This window comes from Anabrus simplex, chromosome 7 (assembly GCF_040414725.1).
Source record: "Anabrus simplex isolate iqAnaSimp1 chromosome 7, ASM4041472v1, whole genome shotgun sequence".
NCBI classification, from domain to species: domain Eukaryota; kingdom Metazoa; phylum Arthropoda; class Insecta; order Orthoptera; family Tettigoniidae; genus Anabrus; species Anabrus simplex.
Genome location: NC_090271.1, coordinates 212,317,519 through 212,338,272, shown reverse-complemented (window position 1 = coordinate 212,338,272; position 20,754 = coordinate 212,317,519). Strand labels below are relative to the sequence as shown.

General features: G+C 37.7%; 1 protein-coding gene across 5 annotated transcripts in view; it reads left to right on the top strand.

Moving 5' to 3' along the window:
- Alk (Anaplastic lymphoma kinase) overlaps nucleotides 1–20,754 on the top strand; it is a 730,031-nt gene that overhangs the window by 631,292 nt on the left and 77,985 nt on the right. For all 5 annotated transcript variants that reach the window (XM_067151542.2, XM_067151544.2, XM_067151543.2 and 2 more), the window contains exons 19-21: nucleotides 1,537–1,627; nucleotides 7,726–7,920; nucleotides 13,293–13,483. In XM_067151542.2, the coding sequence (XP_067007643.2) occupies nucleotides 1,537–1,627; nucleotides 7,726–7,920; nucleotides 13,293–13,483 (477 nt within the window). The remainder of the gene's footprint in view (nucleotides 1–1,536; nucleotides 1,628–7,725; nucleotides 7,921–13,292; nucleotides 13,484–20,754) is intronic.

Below are 20,754 nucleotides of genomic sequence, written 5' to 3'. Positions count from 1 at the left end.
TTTGTAACGCTACTCTTTTGTCGGAAATCACCCAGAACAAATCAAGCTGCTTTTCTTTGGATTTTTTCCACTTCTTGAATCAAGTAATCCTGGTGAGGGTCCCATACACTGGAACCATACTCTAGTTGGGGTCTTACCAGAGACTTATATGCCCTTTCCTTTACATCCTTACTACAACCCCTAAATACCCTCATAACCATGTGCAGAGATCTGTACCCTTTATTAACAATCATATTTATGTGATTACCCCAATGAAGGTCTTTTCTTATATTAACACCTAGGTACTTACAACGATCCCCAAAAGGAACTTTCACCCCATCAACACAGTAATTAAAACTGAGAGGACTTTTCCTATTTGTGAAACTCACAACCTGACTTTTAACCCCGTTTATCATCATACTATTGCCCACCGTCCATCTCACAACACTATCGAGGTCACCTTGCAGCCGCTCACAATCTTGTAACTTATTTATTACTCTGTACAAAATAACATCATCTGCAAACAGCCTTATCTCTGATTCCACTTCTTTACACATATCATTGATGTATATAAGAAAACATAAAGGTCCAATAATACTGCCTTGAGGAATTCCCCTCTTAATTGTTACAGGGTCAGATAAAACTTCGCGTACTCTAATTCTCTGAGTTCTATTTTCTAGAAATATAGCCACCCATTCAGTCACTCTTTTTTCTAGTCCAATAGCACTCATTTTTGCTACGAGGAATATCTGTTAGTTTTTCCACCTGACGGTCAGACAACTCTCCATTTGCTACAGATTTCACAGCTTTTGCCAGCTCTATTGTAGAATATGACTGGTTTTGGGACATATGTACATGATTACTAGGCATTTTCTGAAATAAAGGAAGATAAATTTTAACAAAAGGTGTATTTGTCTTAAAAGTGTAAAGTTCATTAAATACTGACTAACATAATAGTGGTATCTAACTTATAATAACTTGGTCAAAAATGTTGCGGTTTACTGGACCAGTCAACCTAACCCCAAATTTTAATGGTCCATTTAACCCTACATTTTCTCTATGAATAATCATGAAAATGGCCTTATCTGCATCTTTGATTTCATAAAGTTTCATAAAGCAATAACCACTGAATTTAATACTAATCGAGATAATTGTGAAGTATTAGTAACTAATACTTCAGGAGAATTTATTACTAGCAACAAAAATGTACTCTTACCTCTGGAATTAACTTTTCTATTCATTGTTCTGAATACGGCATACATACAGCAGACATATTAGATTACACAGCGAAGCCAACCTATAGGAATTAACATGTGGCAGCAAAAAAAAAAAAAAAAAAAAAAAAAAAAAAAAAAAAAAAAAACCTTCTTATTTTAATTATTATTGAGATGGTCCAATTAACCCCATGGTCCAGTTAACCCCAAATTCTCCCTACTAAGATGCTTGTTGAATTTTAGCCCTGTTCCTTTCTGTACTGCAGATGGTTATAAATACATTATTCATAATATCATTTTGTGCTGCGTTCTAAGCAGTTCTCTATTATTTCTGTTGGTACAGAGCACTTGGACAAGGAGCATTTGGAGAGGTTTATCAAGGTTTCTTTCGCCATCGTGCTGGTGATGCTGTAGAAATGCCTGTTGCTGTCAAGGTTAGTTATTTTCACCTATTTCATATACACAGATGGATGTTACTGATTTTAGAAAAGCCTTTTCATATTTCAAGGGGCTCAACATCGAGACCATTGGCCCCTTTCTGGAAATAATGATGGTTTAATATATTGTTAAAACTATATTAAAGAAATACTTTGTGGTGATATTATTTACAGTAAAGCTTGATTCTGCTTCCTTCAGTTGGATACTGCCTATCACCTTGCATTTGGGAGATAGAGGGTTCAAACTGCACGGTCGGCAGCCCTGAACATGGTTTTCCATGGTTTCCCATTTTCACACCATACAAATGCTGGAGCTGTATTTTAGCAAAGACCATGGTTGCTTCCTTTCCAGTCCTAGTCCTTTCGTTACCACAAGACCTGTCTCTGCCGGTGCAATGTAAAACAATTATTAAAACTACAATACATACTAAGTTATCACTTAATATATCTCTTAGTATTGTATATGCATTGCAATGGATGCATTTTTGGATCCGATCAGTATTCTTATTAGAGAGGTTTCACCATACTAACAAAATTTAATTAAATAACCTTGAAAGAAATTCTTCCTCTTGTAAATAGAATCCTAAAATCAATTCCAAACCTCCCTGCAGTATTCATATGGAGTGAAGGCCTACTATTCTGTTGATGGAAGTTCATCCATTGCATGGCAACGTTAAGCCCTGAGGAAATCCATTGGTGTTTTTTGATGGGAGTAGCATATGTGCCGACACCGGGTTTCACCTCTTCCTACCTCATTATCATAATACCTCATAACCAGACACACAGATCGCGCACGGGTGTCAAACAAAAAGGCCCACATCGGTGAGTCGAACAAGTTCTTAGACGCTCCCAGCACTAAAAGCCGTACACTAAATGAAAAATGTTAAATTTATGGTAAATACAATTTATTGTACATGCATATGAAGGTGAGTTGTATTAATACTTACAGTAGATTTTAACCAGCCTGCACAGGACTGGACTCTTGGTCAGATAATGAACTGGCCAGTTAATCCAGCAATATTAAAATATCCAGATATGTATAGTATTATACTTTAAGATATTTCACCATATTTTTAAGCAATTCTGTTGTGAAATAGAAAATACAGCTTTTGGACCATGAACTGGATCTAATATTTTGCGTTATGGCCAACAATCACATTGGCATGTACATACTACACTCTTATATTATTCATTTTATTTTTATATAATTTGTATAGATTACAGTAACTAAACCAACTTTAAAGCCTATTATGTTTTTAAATATTGTTTACAACATGGTGAAATATCTAAAGTAAATTCATGAAAAATAAATTCTTTCAAACTATTAAAAACTACAATACCAATGAAATGAAAACACAAAAATAGCATATGCTGTTATAAGCAATATGAAACTAGTTGCATCTTGTCTGTGAGCAGAGCAGGATCAGAGGATCACAATGGTGAGACACCACAATCAACATTATTAACATAGTTAGTCCAGTTAACCCAAGGTTGGTTAACAGGGTTTCCACTGTATTTTTGCTTGATGTACAATTTACACATAGTATAATATTATAATTGAAAACCCAAAGTGTTGGAATATTGTGGTTTTCTCGCAAAAATAAAATGTCATGTATCATATCTTGTATATATCGTAAGGAAAATAACATTGAGGTTATATGTTGGTAACTCATATAAATTTAGTCGAGTGGTTTACCTTTGCTTGCTTTGTTCTTTGAACGTTTGAACTGCTTGGTGTGTGTGATGCTCAGTTGTAGTCAACAGCTCGTAATAAATGGATGTGTATGATGAAGCTGGTGTTTCAGTGGTATAATTTGATTACCTAAACCGTTGTAACAAGCAGAAATAAAGATACATCAATACAAAGATTTCATTGGAGATTTGTGCTTTTCTTCATCTATGCTATGACTGGGTTCTGAAGAATTAAACCTGCTTATTGTTATTGTTTCTTTTTTTTAAACAGAGGTTTCCCTTATACCTTGATCCATAGGTTGTATAACTGAAGTTGTGTTGTGCGAGAAACAGGCTAGCTTTAGACAAATTGTTCCTTGGATGGCAGGTAGCATTGTCTACGAACAATATGACCTTATGAAATTGTATTTTCATTCTTCTGTTAAAGGAATGAAACCAGTCTTCTCTGATAGAGTTGGTCATCCAGGCTTTTTTTATTCCATTACAATTGCACTGGAGGGGAATATTTAAAAACAGGTTTCTGAAAGGTCTGCACCATGCTTCTTTTGCTACCACAATAGATTTCTCACTTTCATCAGCCATATTTGCAAAATTAAAAACTCTTTCTTTAGACATCTTTCCACTAGTGCATTTCACACCACATACAGTCATAGCCTTTGAAGGCAACACCTTAAAAATCAAGCCCACTTCTTCACCTTTGTGCATGTCTTTAGGTTAATTTCTTGCAACTGGATCTTATTTTTACTTTCCAGTATGTCATTTTCTTCATATCATTGTCATTAGCTTCCCCAAACACAAAATTGAAGACAATGTTTTGCCATTGTTTGAAACTTTCAGACACAATGAGATGCCTTGAAATTGTCTTTACCTAAATTTTTGCTTTCTCTAAAGCCTCAGCTTGAATTAGTGGTGCTAAAATAGGCACTTCTTTTGCACGGGCAGTGACAAACCACTCAAAAATATGATTTATTTCATCATTGACTGTGCATATGTTATCTCATCCTTGCATTCTTCATATCTCCAGTGACGTATATGTTTCACATTAAGAAAAATTCATAATTCCATTTGTGACCTAATAAGAAATTAAAACCACAAATAACAAATTATATTTAATAGAAATCTATCAATAAGTCACAAAGAAAATGAATGTTGACATTAATTGAACATAACTTTTTCCAACTTTTTTGCTCTCTGGGATACTTTACCCTAATGAAGTTACACAGTTTTCTCAATAAGCCGATTATACACACACACATATATATATATATATATAAGGAAACTAACTGAATTTATTATAATAATGATGATTATTTGATATACCCGTGCTTCGTGCTTCGCTATGGAATTCTACAATGTGTACAGAATTCTAGGTTAAGTAGTATACACTTTGTGGGTAAGACTGTATTAAATTGAATAGCTATTAGCGTCACCCCAGAAACACGAAGGGGGGGAATCACCATATGTCTTTTCTCATGTGAAGACTGGTTTAGAGAATTTTCATTGTAATGGCAAGCCCTGTTGCCTACTATCAGTCACAATAAAGTTGGGAAGTTCTCATTATGATGGCAGGCCCACTTGCCTACTGCCAGTCACAATCAAGTTGGGCAGTGAACACTCATCTGCCATTATTCCATGAAGTATGCACAATGCTCATTTCAATGCCTCAGAGTAGGTATTGAATAGCTGGAATACTATGAAGACCCAGTGTGTTACACACCAGTAATATCAGAAAATTTATGAATCAGAGGAATGGCATGTTACAGAAGAAAGTTATTGAATTCCCCAGCTACATCCCATCAATGTTCAGGCAGGCTGTTATACTCGGTACGCAGCAGTAATCCCACCTATCGGAGATGAGTGGCAGCAGAGGAGAGAAAGCACATCACAACAAACAATGATCAATGTAATGTTATTGTTGATCAATTTTAAGAACTTTCGATATTGTAAGCCTTCAGAGTTTTCTTCCAAATCTTTGATATTTTGGCATCTAATGTAGAGAACCCTCCTTTATTTCAAGACTTCTTCTTGTCTTATTCTTTAAGTGATTGTTCCTTTAAGATCTTTTCTCATTTTCATAATCATATTCACAATTTTCCTTGTTGATATGGACTGATGACCATGCGTTTTTACACCTTAAGACAATCATGACAAAAATCATCACCAGTTAGCACGTTTGAACAGTATTTCCATGTCAGCAATGCTCGACATTGGTATGGACTAAGCAACAAAATGTTAAATTTAAATTCATTTAAATTCATGAATTCCCTTATCATAGTTGTCCCCCTGTGGGTGGGGGCAGTAGAATGACACTCGAAGTATTTCCTGCCTGTCGTAGGAGGCAACTAAAAGGGGCCCCGGGGGCCTCTGAACTTGGGAGCGGTGGGTTGGTGACCATGGGGCTCTAAACTGATTCCTGTCATTGCTTCCGCTTACTTTATGCCAGGCTCCTCACTTTTATCTATCCTGTCCAACCTCCCTTGGTCAATTCTTGTTCTTTCCTGACCTCAACAGTACTGCGTATGGAGGCCTGGGGAGTCTTTCATTTTCACGGCTTTCGTGGCCCTTGTCTTTCTTAGGCCAATGGCTTCATTTTTCAAAGTGTCACACGCCTCCCATTTTTTTCCTCTCTTATTAATGTTATATAGAGGATGGTTGCCCAGTTGTACTTCTTCTTAAAGCAATAATCACACCACCACCACCACCACCACTCTAATGTTCGGCTCCATAGCTAAATGGTTAGCGTGCTGGCCTTTGGTCACAGGGATCCCGGGTTTGATTCCCAGCTGGGTCGGGAATTTTAACTATCATTGGTTAATTTAGCTGACACGGGGGCTGGGTGTATGTGTCGTCTTCATACCATTTCATCCTCATCACCACGCGCAGGTTGCCTACGGGAGTCAAATCAAAAGACCTGCACCTGGCGAGCTGAACATGGCCTCGGACACTCCCGGCACTAAAAGCCATACGCCATTTCACTTTTTTACCACTCTAATCATAGTCAGTACAGTAAAACTGAATAAGACATAACTGATCAGAAATTGTATTTTCTATAACTTTTGTTATGCACTGTAGTACTTTTTGATAGGACCAATAACATAGGCAATTAGAAATTAAATTTTGGGCGCCTTCCCCTAAACTACCATATCATTCAAGGTGAATAAAATTATTTATAGTCTAGATTGTAGTTCCTTATTCCCCAACTTTACGTAAAGATTTTCATTAAACTCTGTTAACCCATTTTCTTGTGGCTCGGCGTTTATATGGACTTATAATCAAAAATTAAAATTCATGAATATCTCTGTTATCATAGCTGGTACAGTAAAAATGTGTAAGACATAAATGATCAGAAATTTAATTCGCTATAGCTTTTGCTATGCAGTATTTATCAATAGAAGCACTAATAACATAAATATTTGAGAATTAAATTTTAGGCTTTCCCCTAAACTACCATTTCACTCAGTGTGAATAAAATTGTTTATAGCCTAGATTGTAGTGGCTCATTCCCTGACTTTACATACCGATTTTCATTAAATTCTATTCAGTCATTTTATTGTGATGCACGTACATACATAGAGACAAACAGACAGAAATGACCAAAAATTAAAAAGTGCATTTCCTTGTTACTGTGGACATGACCAAGACAGAAATACCATTCTTTTAAATTTCTGAGCAATGTACAGACAAAACTCTTATTCTATGTATATAGATGGTAATTGACAAGAAAATTTTTACAGTTTACCTGTTGGCATCAGTTATAAGCTTGCCCCGTGGTGCAGGGGTAGCGTGCCTGCCTCTTACCCAGAGGCTCTGGCTTTGAATCCCAGGCAGGTCAGGGATTTTTACCTGCATCTGAGGGCTGGTTCAAGGTCCACTCAGCCTATGTGATTACAATTGAGGAGCTATCTGACTGTGAGATAGCGGCCCCGGTCTAGAAAGCCAAGAATTAACGGCCGAGAGGATCCGTCGTGCTGACCACATGACTCCTCGTAATCTGCAGGCCTTCAGGCTGAGCAGCGGTTGCTTGGTAGGCCATGGCCCTTTGGAGCTGTTGCGCCTAGGTTTTGGTTTATTTTTGGTTCATCATTTATGAAGATGATCCTTCAGTTTGTTCCTTAATTTCCTTAATTTGAGTGTGCCTCTACTAGAATAATTTACAAGTGTCGTAAAACTTTCTCAGCATTAATCTCTAGCTCCAATTAGTAAGCCAATACTTTAAATTTATTTATCATTTTTGGAGTGAAGCATTTGTTCTGCTTGATTACATGTAAAAAATTTTGATAAATTTATTTTTTAAATTACTCCACCAATAGAAGAAAAGTACTGGTATTTAAAAATATTTGTATTGTAGTACTTCCTGTTTATGAAAAGTATTTGGTCTGTTTACATTTTGGATATATTTTCAGACTCTTCCAGAACTTTCAACAAATCAAGCTGAAACAGATTTCTTGATGGAGGCTCTCATCATGAGCAAGTTTAACCATCCAAACATTGTACACTTCATCGGAGTATGCTTCGACAAACATCCTCGCTTCATCATTCTTGAACTGCTTGCTGGTGGAGACCTGAAGACCTTCTTGAGAGAATCCCGGCCAAAACCTGTGAGTACTGTTATGACTTGTACTAGCACTTTGTAATGTTTTATGGAGAAGCAGTCATTTAACAATTCCCAGTACAACACTTGAAAAGAACCTATATACATTTTAATGTTTACCAGTTTGTAAATCATCCCTGGAAAGACAAAGTATCGTAATCAACATTTTTGTCAAAATTGAGGTTACAATGTTTATACGTCAATCAGACTCCATTGCACGTGCTGGCAAATTATCGTAAGTGTCAAATGAATCTAGATGGTTTAAACAACGTAAAAAAAAAAAAATTATTGTAACCATCATCAGTAATATACAGAACACCAGGTTATCATAAGCACCATTCATTACATCTTAATCGCCTGAGTTAAAATCTTGTAATATGAGTACAGATTCAGTACGAAGTTTATTACATGCAAATTATCGATCAGAAGCATAGAGAAATGAAGGTGGTTGACTATTGTGAGGTGAGTTTCATGATGCTGGAGCCTCAAATCGAGCATATGCACTTCTCCAGTGGTAAAAAGAAATACTTGGAATCATGATCTTGAAAATGCAAACATTTGTTTAAAATTCATTCAATACGGACCAACAACATGAAATTTATAACCCTTACTGAGGGTCTGTAGCAAGTCCCATGTGGCCGTTAAGATCTCCACCAGTGGACATGTATCTGGCAAATGATTGGAGACGTATGTCCACACACTCCTGGAGCTCTACCTTCTTGTCATCTGACTAACCTGCTTGAGGTGCATAGCATGAGATGAAAAGGGTGGATGGTTGTGGTGTTGGTATCGGTACTAGTCTTAATAGAAAGTAGCAGTCAGTGATGCAGCTTACTTCAACTATGTTGCCCTGAAATTTTTTCCTTACAGACATTGTGATGTTCTGATTTGACCACTTTGTATTCTGTACATAGGCAATATTGATGCATTAACTCTTTAATACTGTTCCAATTTTTTGGCTTCAGCCTGTCAGCATACCAATGTTATAGTGGTCAAATGTAAGCATTGGACTAAATTCTTTGGTCTGCTCTGTCCTTGAACAGGTAGCCCTTGCTCATTTCCCACCTTGTCTGCATGTATCATAATTGTCAAGTATCAAATTAGCATGTTTTATGGATAAATGAAAAATACTCAGGTCATTCACAATTTACCGTCGTCATCTGAAGTTTCACCATAGGAACTTTTGTCTCTGGCATCTTTCCACAAACAGTCGTCCTCACTACCGTCCACTAAATTTGAAATTCCACATTTCTTAAAGCTTTTGGACACTAGATCGTTGGGAATGTACGCCCATGCAGTCTTGATCCAGCTGCATATTAGTCCCGCAGCATTTGTTGTAAATAGGTCAGATAAGTTGTATTGATATCCTTGTCACAGTCATATTGTTTTGCCTGCTCTTTTCAATGGTTTTATGAACATTTAATAAGAAGCGCATTATGGTATGACACACTTCATCATCATGCCGTCTGTTTGGTAAAAGTCTATCCATATATTCACTTGTTTATCCTGCAGTTTTTGATGTAAAGCTTGATATTTTGTCATAGAAGGCAATGGTATTCTTAATCGCATTTCTTCTATATAGAACGGTTGTCTTTTGAGCTCATAGGTTAGTCTTGAAGGAGCACTTTTTGCCAGGCAGAGAACTTTTTAAAGATACATGGACTTCACTCTTTCTAGTGTAGCTAGGTTATCTTTCAGTAGGTGTTCCCAGATAGTGTCTAAGGCATATGTCATGATGGGGTCTGTTTGTACGTAGACTTTTTTCTCTTAGCAGCATGTAAGTTATTAAAAAAGCTCTGTGATCTCTTCAATATATTTGGAAGCTGGGAAAGGTTAGAGAATCAACGAGTATCTAGCAGGGAATAGTATTCTTCCATGATCAGAAGAAGTGTAATGCTCTCTGGCTGACAGGTAGTAATCAAACATGGCTGCATACAGTGATATTACTAAGAATCAGGGGCGGTTTCTCCGAGCATGCTACGCTTGCTGCGCAAGCGCAATATTTTTCTAAAGCAGGTGAGTTAAAAAAATTACAATATGTACCGTATCTGTAATAGATCTGCATTATACAAATCGCGTGCTGCATTTATCTTGGCGAGTCCAGCGAGGCTTGCTCATATCTTAGGAGCTTCAGTAGCGCTGTCGACACAGCGAGAAATGTATGCGCGCGCAGGTTTCTTCTCTCCAAGGCCGGTTGCAAGCTGTCACGTTTGTAATGTGTGGTTGGAAGCTCTGGTCTGAGAGCTACAGATCTAGTGTGTTGTGTTAGTGAGTAGTGTACTGTAAGTTCCTGATCATCTATTCTGAATGATTTGACATACTGCAATGGGTTCCGAACAGTGCATTATTGGCAGCTTGTTATCAAATCTATTTTCTCGGAGGACTATCCAAGAGAAAAGAGACATTATTAAGAATGGTAGGCCCTGTCCGGCGCTGCCAGATTTAAAGACACAGCACAGGGAGAAAAACAGAGAATATGTACGTTCGTTCTCTGTATCTCAGCTATGTTGTCAATTGAAAAAGGATTGCTTGCAAAAATTAGATTCCAGTCCTCTTTCTATGATGAAGTTATTGATGGTTTTGTAAAGAGAAGCCGCAGAGTAGAGTTTGTTTTCAAGTAGGAAGATCTAATAAATAGTTGCAGTTTTTCTGTGTACATAGTTTGACATTTACTTCTTTAAATTATATAATCACTGGCTTGTCATGATTTGTTAATAATTATAAAATTTGTCTGATTGTTATTCTTTTGGCCATTATTGAAGGTGTGACAACCAGTTTGAATGCATGATTAAAATGTTCATGTGATTTAGCGATTTTTGGGTTTATGAATTTTATTCATTCAGAACTATGCATGTCCCACCCCACCAACTTTCACGAATGGAAGAGCAAGCCTGACTTTCATGACCAGCATTCACCCCTGCTAAGAATGAAAATCACATACGTATCAGAATACCATGTAATCCTGAATACCACCCACCACCGAATAAGATGTGCACCCTAAATTTGAGATGGCAACATACAGAAAAAAATAAATAATCAAATAACATACTTATTTAATTTTCTTCAAATATACCACAAATATAAATTCAAACAGCATACAATTAATAAAATCATCACAAAAATCATAAATAAAATCGGTCCAATACTCAGATCATTCACAATTCACCGTCGTCATCTGAATTTTCACCACAGGAACTTTCGTCGCTGGCATCTTTCCACAAATAGTCGTCCTCACTACCGTCCACTGAATTTTAAATTCCACATTTCTTAAAGCTTTTGGACACTAGATCATTGGGAATGTGCACCCATGCAGTCTTGATCCAGCTGTATATTAGTCCCACTTCAGGCCTCTTCACTCGTCCGGTTGGTGTTAACGCGTGTTCACCATCAGAATTCCATTCGGTGTACAACTGTTTCATTGCAGTTCTGAAAGGCCGGTTTATGCACACATCCAACAGCTGTAGAATAGAAGTGAGTCCTCCGGGAATTATCGCAAGATTGGTTTACCTTTCCTCATCGTTTCTTTTACGGCGTCAGTTGTATGTCCTCAGTAACTGTCCAACACAAGCACGTTTCGTTTTTGTAACAAAGCTCCTGGGCGACGTTGCCAAACGCACTTCACCCAGTCCTCAACTAACGTACTGTCCATCCAGCTGAACTCATATGTTCTAACAATAACACCGGAGAACATGTTTCCTTTCGTAAGTGTTTTCCTTTTCAGAAGCACATATCGAGGGAGTTTGGTTCCATCCGCTAATATGCACAACATTACCGTCAATCGTTGCTTTTCGTTACCACCTGTTCTAATAGTTACACTTTTAGAACCCTTCATATCCACTGTATTTTCCAACGACATTTCAAAATAAACAGGTGCCTGGTCAGCATTCCCAATTTGTGACAGTAAATAAGAATTTTGCTTATTCAAATGAATAATGTGACGCTGAAAGGCCGTTAATTTTTATTCATACGCCCTAGGGAGACATTGTAAAATAGACGCACATCTCCAAATGCACAATCCCTTTCTCCAATAAAAGTTTTGGATCCATCCGCGGCTTGCAGTAAAACCCTGTGTTTTGAGTTCTTTTGAAATCTCGAGTGCTTTCAGTTGACACATTTCACTAGAAACACCATATCCTAACTCATGTTTTTCTATCACAAATTTTTGGAGTCATTCTCCAATTTCCGGAAACACTGCACTCCGCCCGAGGAACGCTCTGCGATCACTGTTACTTTTTAGAAGTTTTTCCTTCTTCTTCTTCTTCCGCCAATCACGAATACACGATTCATCACTTTCGTACTTTCTACCAACGGCACGATTTCCATGTACTTCAGCTTCGCTTACAACTTTAACTTTCTCATGCACAATAAATGACCGCAGATACCATTTCAAATCCATCGCTTACTATAAAAACAGCACTTTCACGGGACAGGTACGTAACTCGAATGTGAGCGAGGAGACTTCAGTAACCAACAGTCTCGACTCTCGCAAAGTACGATATCCTGTGAGATCAGCTATTTGCGCACCCAGCATGCCAGCAACACTTGTGAAACAAATTACGATCGAGCATCTGCAGCAGTGGCTTTCATATTTACTGCATATTTACCCATATTCTTTGATATACCATATTTCATTACCTTACATTTTACGTTTACATGCCACTGTAACCGTATTGAGAAAAATTGATCTTGTTTTCTAGAACACAACTAACAATTAGACCTGAATGCCCGTTTTCATGTGGTATAGTGAGTAGGTACGGTAACCATATTGAAATCTATTTCAATACTCCATGTAAACATAGTAAATATTTAGGCTACAAGAATGAACGGCTTGAATACGACCCGCACCTAAGATTTAGAACCAATATTTTGGGGAAAAGAGTGTGGGTGGTATTCGGGATTATACAGTATTTGAAAGTGTTAGTCGCTTAGCAACAGAATGTATTGCCTTTGCCTGCAATTATTGGAGTGATCATTTACTGATTTGATTTTATGATTACTCAAAGTTGGCTGAACTTAGAGACCTATCAATTTCTCATGATTCACTGGCAGGCAATTCCAGAGAGAATAAACCAACCAAATGAAGCAAATTGGTCCAGTAGAATGGACGGATGGATTTTCCAAAGCTGTTTGTAGTAAATTCTTTTAATATATAGATTATATAAGTTAATTTGAATTTCTGTGCAAGCAAATTAGTTAATTTCAAGTACATGATTTTACCAAGTTTTATGAATATAATTTTTCTATGTAATTTGTTGTTCCCCAATGAAATAATTTAAAGACCATTCTAATATGCTTGTAAATAATGTTTTATACTTTGGACTACTGTATTATTTTTTTCTCTCAAATACTAAATTTTTATTTTGTGTTATTTTACTCCAGGAAAGACCATCACCTCTTACAATGAAAGATCTCCTTACCTGTGCAATGGATGTTGCTAAAGGATGCAAGTATATGGAAGATAACCGGTTTATTCACAGGGATATTGCTGCCAGAAATTGCCTTCTTACAACAAAAGGTCCTGGGAGGGTTGTAAAGATTGCAGATTTTGGAATGGCACGAGACATTTACAGGTATATTTCAGAAGATTTTCTTTTCTTTTTATTCTGTTCTTTAGTTATCTTCTTTGTAGTGTGATTTGGATAGCTTTTTAAGCTCTTATTAGAATGAAAGTTGTTTTCCAATCATGCAGTTAGTGCATTCTTTCTTTGATAATATCAAGTAATACCTTGATCTTTTTAGATACAATGGTTCTTTATTGCTTTAATGGCAGTTTATCTTCAAACTCTATCCCCTTGGACCACTCTGGTAGCAGGCTGGATAGTAGTGCTTCAGTGGATTGTAAAGTTCCTATTAGTCTCTCTTTTCCATACAGATTTAAAGACATGTAAATATTCTTTTTAATTCCAATTGGTGTCTTTCTTTTGTAGTTGGCTTTGAAGGCTTGTAATGAAATAGTATGGAAACTCTTCATTGTAGTCTGCACATATGGAATAAAGACTCAGTCTTGAATTCTTATAGCAGCTGAGGCTTTCACGGCCAGCATTTCAAATTATGACAATGTTTCACGGGCTTGTAGGCTAAGGTCCAGAAGCATGTGATGGTCCCTATACTTCTCCGACCGGGCGAGTTGGCCGTGCGCGTAGAGGCACGCGGCTGTGAGCTTGCATCCGGGAGATAGTAGGTTCGAATCCCACTATCGGCAGCCCTGAAGATGGTTTACCGTGGTTTCCCATTTTCACACCAGGCAAATGCTGGGGCTGTACCTTAATTAAGGCCATGGCCGCTTCCTTCCCACTCCTAGCCCTTTCCTGTCCCATCGTCGCTGTAAGTCCTATCTGTGTCGGTGCGACGCAAAACAACTAGCAAAAAAAAAAACTTCACCGAAGACTGCGTCCAGCATTATCAAGGGTGCTGACTGACTTCGATAGCAGTGAAGTTCACAGTGGAATGGAGTGGTGTTGCAATTCAATTAGCAGACCTGCTAACGACAAGCGCCATTCTCTTTTCACAGCAGGTGTCTACAAGATCCCACGTAGCGGCAGCCAGGTATACATAGGCACTACAAAACGCAACATTGCCACTTGACTGAAGGAGCATAACAGATATAGCTGGCTGGGACAAGATGAAAGATCATCAGTCGCTAAACACTCGCTGCTAGCAGGCCATGACATACAGTACAGCAACACCGAAGTACTGTCAACCACTATATCTTATTATACCCAGCTACAAAGGGAAGCCATTGAACTCCTGAAGCACATTAACAGCTTCAACCATAAGGAGGAATTGGTACGGGTAAACAAAGCCTGGTTTCCAGTCCTGAAAGCCTTAAATTCTGGAGGACTCGATGACCAGGGCAAACCAGAAAAAGCAACGGGTGATCAGTTGCCTGTCTCCATCAAGGCGGGTTGACGTACATTGGGCTCCATAATGCTTCAATTAGTGGCCGAAGAACAACCAATCTGCGACCGCCCCTCCAACACGGCGGACCAATAGGCGAGCAGTGCACCCTAGCCTGCACTATATAACGAGGTGGAATTGCTTCACCACTCCATTCCACTGTGAGCTTCGCTGCTATCGAAGCCAGTCGGAACCCTTGATAATGCCGGACGCAGTCTTCGGTGAAACATTGGGAACATCACACGCTCCTAGACCAATGCCTACAAGCCCAGAAAACATTGACATGTCTTGAAGCCTCATGTTCCTTGTCATCAGAATCTCTGTATGAATGGTTTTAATGGAACACTGTTAGGTATAAATTTGATAACATGCAGGGTAAGTATAAGTAATGAATAAGAACAAACAATTGACAGAATCATATATATAAAATGATAGGAACATGAGAAGGAACTTACAAAGATAGGGCATTGTTGGGGAATAATAGAAAGAGGAGACAAGGACAAACATCTTCATATACGGCCATCATGAAGTAGATTGGCTCTTTCCTCATTAACCCTACTTCTTCTATATCCGTTTCTTCTCAGACTTTGACAAGTTTGCTTCTGCTTCCTGACTTTATCAGGAGGGCAGGTATCAACATTCACTAAGGGGTCATCTTGACAAATGTTCAGTCTTGATGTGAGAAGTATAGGATAAGAAGTGAGCCAAATAAGGGAAGAGACATAAGATAAAGATGAAAATGTTAGGGAGGGGATCACCTAGATGTGAGGACCCTTAAATCATCATCATCAAACAGAGGTGGTAGAAGACTAAGAGAAAAGATCCCAACAGGTTAATAATATAAGTAATGAAAAGGAACACACAAGTGACATACCGCGTCATAGATAGGAAAAAGAACGGGAACACTGTCATAGAAAATTATTATATTGCATGTACGCCTAAATGTTTGGGGGGGTGTGATTATTTCAGTGGCTTAATTGCTGGCTTCTTACCCAGAAGACCGAGGTTCAAATCCTGGTCGATTCTGGGTTGAGATGGGCATCCGTTCTTAAACCTCCAGCTAAAACCGTAATGAGTTTGTGAGGCTCCAGTGACCCTAGAAAAAACTGGGACAAGCTGAAGAAAGCTTTAAGTATGCTTGAATGTTTCAAGTGGCTATATCCCTATACATTTCTCCTCACCATAGTAACTTGTTTGTATGTTTGTTACCTCTGTTAATGTGGTTCTGTTCCAAATCAAATTAAAATCACTTTATTTTAAAATGAGGTGTCTACGTCGGTGGTAAATGATACACAAAAATACATTATTATCAAGCACTAAATTTTAAATAAACTGGGCGAGTTGGCCATGCCGTTAGCGGTGCGTAGCTGTGCGCTTGCATCCAGGAGATAGTGGGTTCGAACCCCACTGTCAGCAGCCCTGAAGATGGTTTTCTGTGGTTTCCCATTTTCATACCAAGCAAATGCTGGAGCTGTACCTTAATTAAGGCCACAGCTGCTTCCTTCCCACTCCTAGCCCTTTCCTATTACATCATTGCCAGTACTATACAACTGACACTAACAATTTTTTGATTAAACACACAGTTAATCTTTAATAAATTTATATTATTTACAAAATTCTACCCATAATATCTTGTGTACTTACACGCATAATCGACTTGTATACAGTATATCCAGGTAGAATCACTTCAAATAATACTATACAACTGCTATAAGATTTCGGTTTATATTATATTTATTAACTTTTACCCATTTTGGTACCTAACATGCATAACAACCTGTTTCATCTTAACCAGAGCCTCATTTGCCACTACTTTTCACAGTTCCTGAAGGGCCTTCACAGCTACCGTAGCAGTCCCAGGGCCCTCGAAGTCCCCACTGTACTTCATCCCTACAGGCAGTCTCCTACTTTGGCTGTTTAATCTCCATAGACAAGGGGATAGAATTAATTTATTCATAAAAATTCTTTATATAAAATAACCTGCACAAGTCGATTGCCCTCTAACATTTCATTTCATTTCATTTCTCTGTTTCTGTTTATTTTTTTCTTGAACTTCTGTACAGATTTTGGAAAAGGATCAAACACATCCCCTGGTAAACTGTTCCACTCTTCACGCCCTTACCACTGAATAAAAATTTACTCCTATTGCTTCTGCTAAAATCCTGTCTAATTTTATACTTGTGTTCAGCCCTGCTGATATAATTTTTTCCAACTGTAGCCTCTCACGGATTTTCCCTGTGCTTCCTGTCCTGTATAGACTCTGTATAATCCTATAAGTCTAGTTTTCTCCCTTTTCTTACTTAAAGCTTCCCACCCAAGTTCCTTGAACATTTCTGTTCATTCTTGTGCTTGCTTCGTGCTTGTACTGTTCTCATGAAGAATAAAACTTACTGGTCATTGGTGAATTTTGCTATAATTTATTCTTCGTAAATAAAAATGTATTTTTTATTTATTCATTCTGACACCAATACATGTTTGCCAAAGGACACAGAATAGCTCATTCATTCTTTGAAAACATAATTGAATTGTAGGCTTTGAAAAGAAATATCAATGTACTAAAGAAAATGAACGTTATATTTTATGCTGTCAGGAGGAAATTAAATACTATGTTTTCCATACAAATTTTTCTGCATTATTGCCACTGAGAATTTTATAATTGTGGTAACAATTTTGTCTTAAATATTTCTGCCCAGTTTGTATGATTGCCACCATTCAACAAAATTCCTGGGGATGGTTCCTCTAGCACCCAGAAGCAGTCCTCTTACTCTTATGTTCTTAATGCTGTAGGCTCTCTGGAAGTAGGGTATCTTTGGTGCATATATATCCTTTTTTTCTTTATCTACAACATCTGGCTGGTAAACAGAGTCTTCACACCTTATTGTAGGGCCAATGATTTCTGCTTTGTCTAGTCTCCGATTGAGGGCAATTATATCAGTACAACGGTTACTTCCACCTTCTGCTACAGTGTGGACTTCTTCATGAACCTTAAGGCTTTTTTCTTTGAGACAACTCACTAATAAATATCTCATGGTGTTATGAAGCCTAATGCAAAGTAACTCTCCCTGAGGGCAGCTCCCAAGCACATGGGGTAGGGTTTCATATTCACTGCAGTGCCTGCAGTGGCCTGTGCTCGTAGAATGTTCACGTAGACTGAAATGAAATGGCGTATGGCTTTTAGTGCCAGGAGTGTCCGAGGACAAGTTTGGCTCACCAGGTGCAGATCCTTTGATTGAACGCCCGTAGGCGACCTGCGCGTCTGCGCACTGGGGTGACCATTGCCATCATTTTTAGCATGGCTCTCTGTTCTGAGGGTGATAGCCCATTGCATTTCATCACCCATGAATTGGCAGATGGTAGTTCGGCAAATAATGGAACTCCTCTCCCTTTGTGTGGGTAGTTACTCCAAGATGAAATTCCTTCACTCGTAGAATTTCTCGGATCTTCTTAACACTCTTGCATCTGTCATCAGTACTTATCTGCAGCTCAGAGAAGCAATGATAACTGATGGCATTATAATCTCTGACAGCACTAATATGAGGATCATTCACTACTTCAAGATTGCGGAGGATGTTTAATTGTTGGAGATATGCTTCCCACATTGCACAAAGTATAGGCAACCTTTATATTTATTGCTTGTGTACAGCATACTGTTAGGTATGTTACTTGGTAGCAGAAGAATTTCCTTCACACACTGTTGATTAGATTGTTTGCTTTTATTGAACATTTCTTGGGAATTTTCTCTATAGATTATAGCAAATGGGAGGTAACAAGCTTGTCTAAATTACTTCTTAATTGTTCTAAAGTTTGGTTTTCATTGAATATCAGAGTCACATTGAAGGACACAACCAGATATTTAACTTCATCATCACCGCAGATACTTGTGTTACTGCCACAGATTGTTGGAATTGTATTACAGATTCATTTTCCATTTTGGATGATAATAGCTCTAGATTTCTAGTATTGATTTCTAGGCCTACCTCTTGCAGCATATTGATAGTGCTTGTGAACAAGATCAAGGCTGCTTCTTTGTCATTTCCGACAATTGCTATATCATCAGCAAAACATAATGCAGTTATTGGATCTGTATCAGGGGTTAGTTTTAAACCATAAGCTTCACCAGCTTTTTCTTCAGTGATATCATTAAGTATGTGGTTAATACCCCAGTTGTGTTTAATACCCCAGTTGAATAAAAAAGGTGATACTGGATCTCCTTGCATCACTCCACATTTGATATTTATTTTCTCAGTATGGCCTTCATGCAGGACATTAGGAAGGGGAAAAGAGAGAAAGAAACAGAATGCTGGAATGATAGGGTGGAAGATAAAGTAAAGGAAAAGAAGAAAATTTTTCAGCTACCAAGTAACATACCTAACAGTATATTGTACACAAGCAATAAATATAAAGGTTGTCTATACTTCGTGGAGCGTGGGTAGCGTATCTCCAGCAAGTAAACATCCACCACAAACTTGAAGTAGTGAATGATCCTCATGCTAGTGCTGTCAGAGATTATAACGCCATCAGTAATCATTGCTTCTCTGAGCTGCAGATAAGTACTGATGACAGATGCAGGAGTCTACAAAAGACTGAAGAGAGTAGAGCCAAATACATGGAAGCAAAAAGAGTTTGCAAAAATTTAGTTACTGAAGAAAAGTTGGAAAAAAAATTATTATTTGAAATTATAAGTAACTGTAGGTAAGAAAAGGTGAATACAGGATTTGTGAAGAATAAAGAAGGAGTGATGGGATCTAAAAGGCCGTTTCTAGTGTGGAGAACAGATGCTCTTGTAGCTGCCCCTAACCTGGAGTGCAGACACTACCTGGATGGGTTTCAGAGGCGTTTCCTCCTCTGAGGGACCATAGTAGAAAGAGTAAGTTTATTTGGATGACTGACCTTCATCAGATATGGAGATGAAATGCTGTATAGGAATGTCCTTAGTGCTTTCATGAAATTCCTTACATGTACAGACCTGGGCATCAATCTTAGGGTAAGATCTGTAAAATATTTTTTACTTATGTATGGTGTTGAGGGATGGGCACTAAGAATGATTTCTGAAGTCCTGAAATGTATGCTCAGTTACAGTTAAAAGGAGAAAGACTGCATATCTGTAACGTATCTATCAGAAATGTAAATACTTATTACCTTCTACAGTTTATTATAGAAGGGAAAGTCCTTCATAACAAGATTACATTATTTCCCATTAATATCCCTGTCTACATTATTTCTTTTGTCATGTACTGTATTTATTACTTCATTAATAACGATAACGCAAATGAAAAAATTTAAGTTCGTATCTCATTTGATCACTTTCAGGACTAGGTCCTGCTTTCTGTGCCTGAAAATCTGGTCACCCTACTCTAGCTTCCATAATTATAAAAGACTGCACTGTTCACAGATGGCACCTTTCACATGGTACACACATGGCAGACGTAGCTCATCTCTTTTTAGGGACAATTCCCAATGAGTTCTTCAAAATTCACTTAAATTTCATTACTCATTTGAATGTTTAGATAAGACAAAATGTAAATTTAGTAATATTGATTATCATTTTATTTTATTGGTTAGTACAATTTACTGTAATATAAATGTTTTTCTGCTTTCTTTTGATAATCTTGGCAATAGGATCGAGAATGGACTATTGACAAAGTGAGTCTGACTATGGACAATTATCTATGTGCTATATATGTACGTGACATGTATGTAAGTTCACGAACAACAAGACATTTCTAAACTGATTCACAAATCACAATGTATAAGAGTAGAATATAGGGATTACAGTCATATACACTTACCTAGAAGATAGAAATGTGTTAGTCCATTCAAAGCGTTTGTATACTCTGTCTACAAATGTGCTGAGGAAAGTCCATATTTTGAAATAACATGTTTCTTCCTCACTGTTTGAAAGTTGTTGTTGTTTCTTTTTTAAAATTCTTATTTAAGTGTAAAG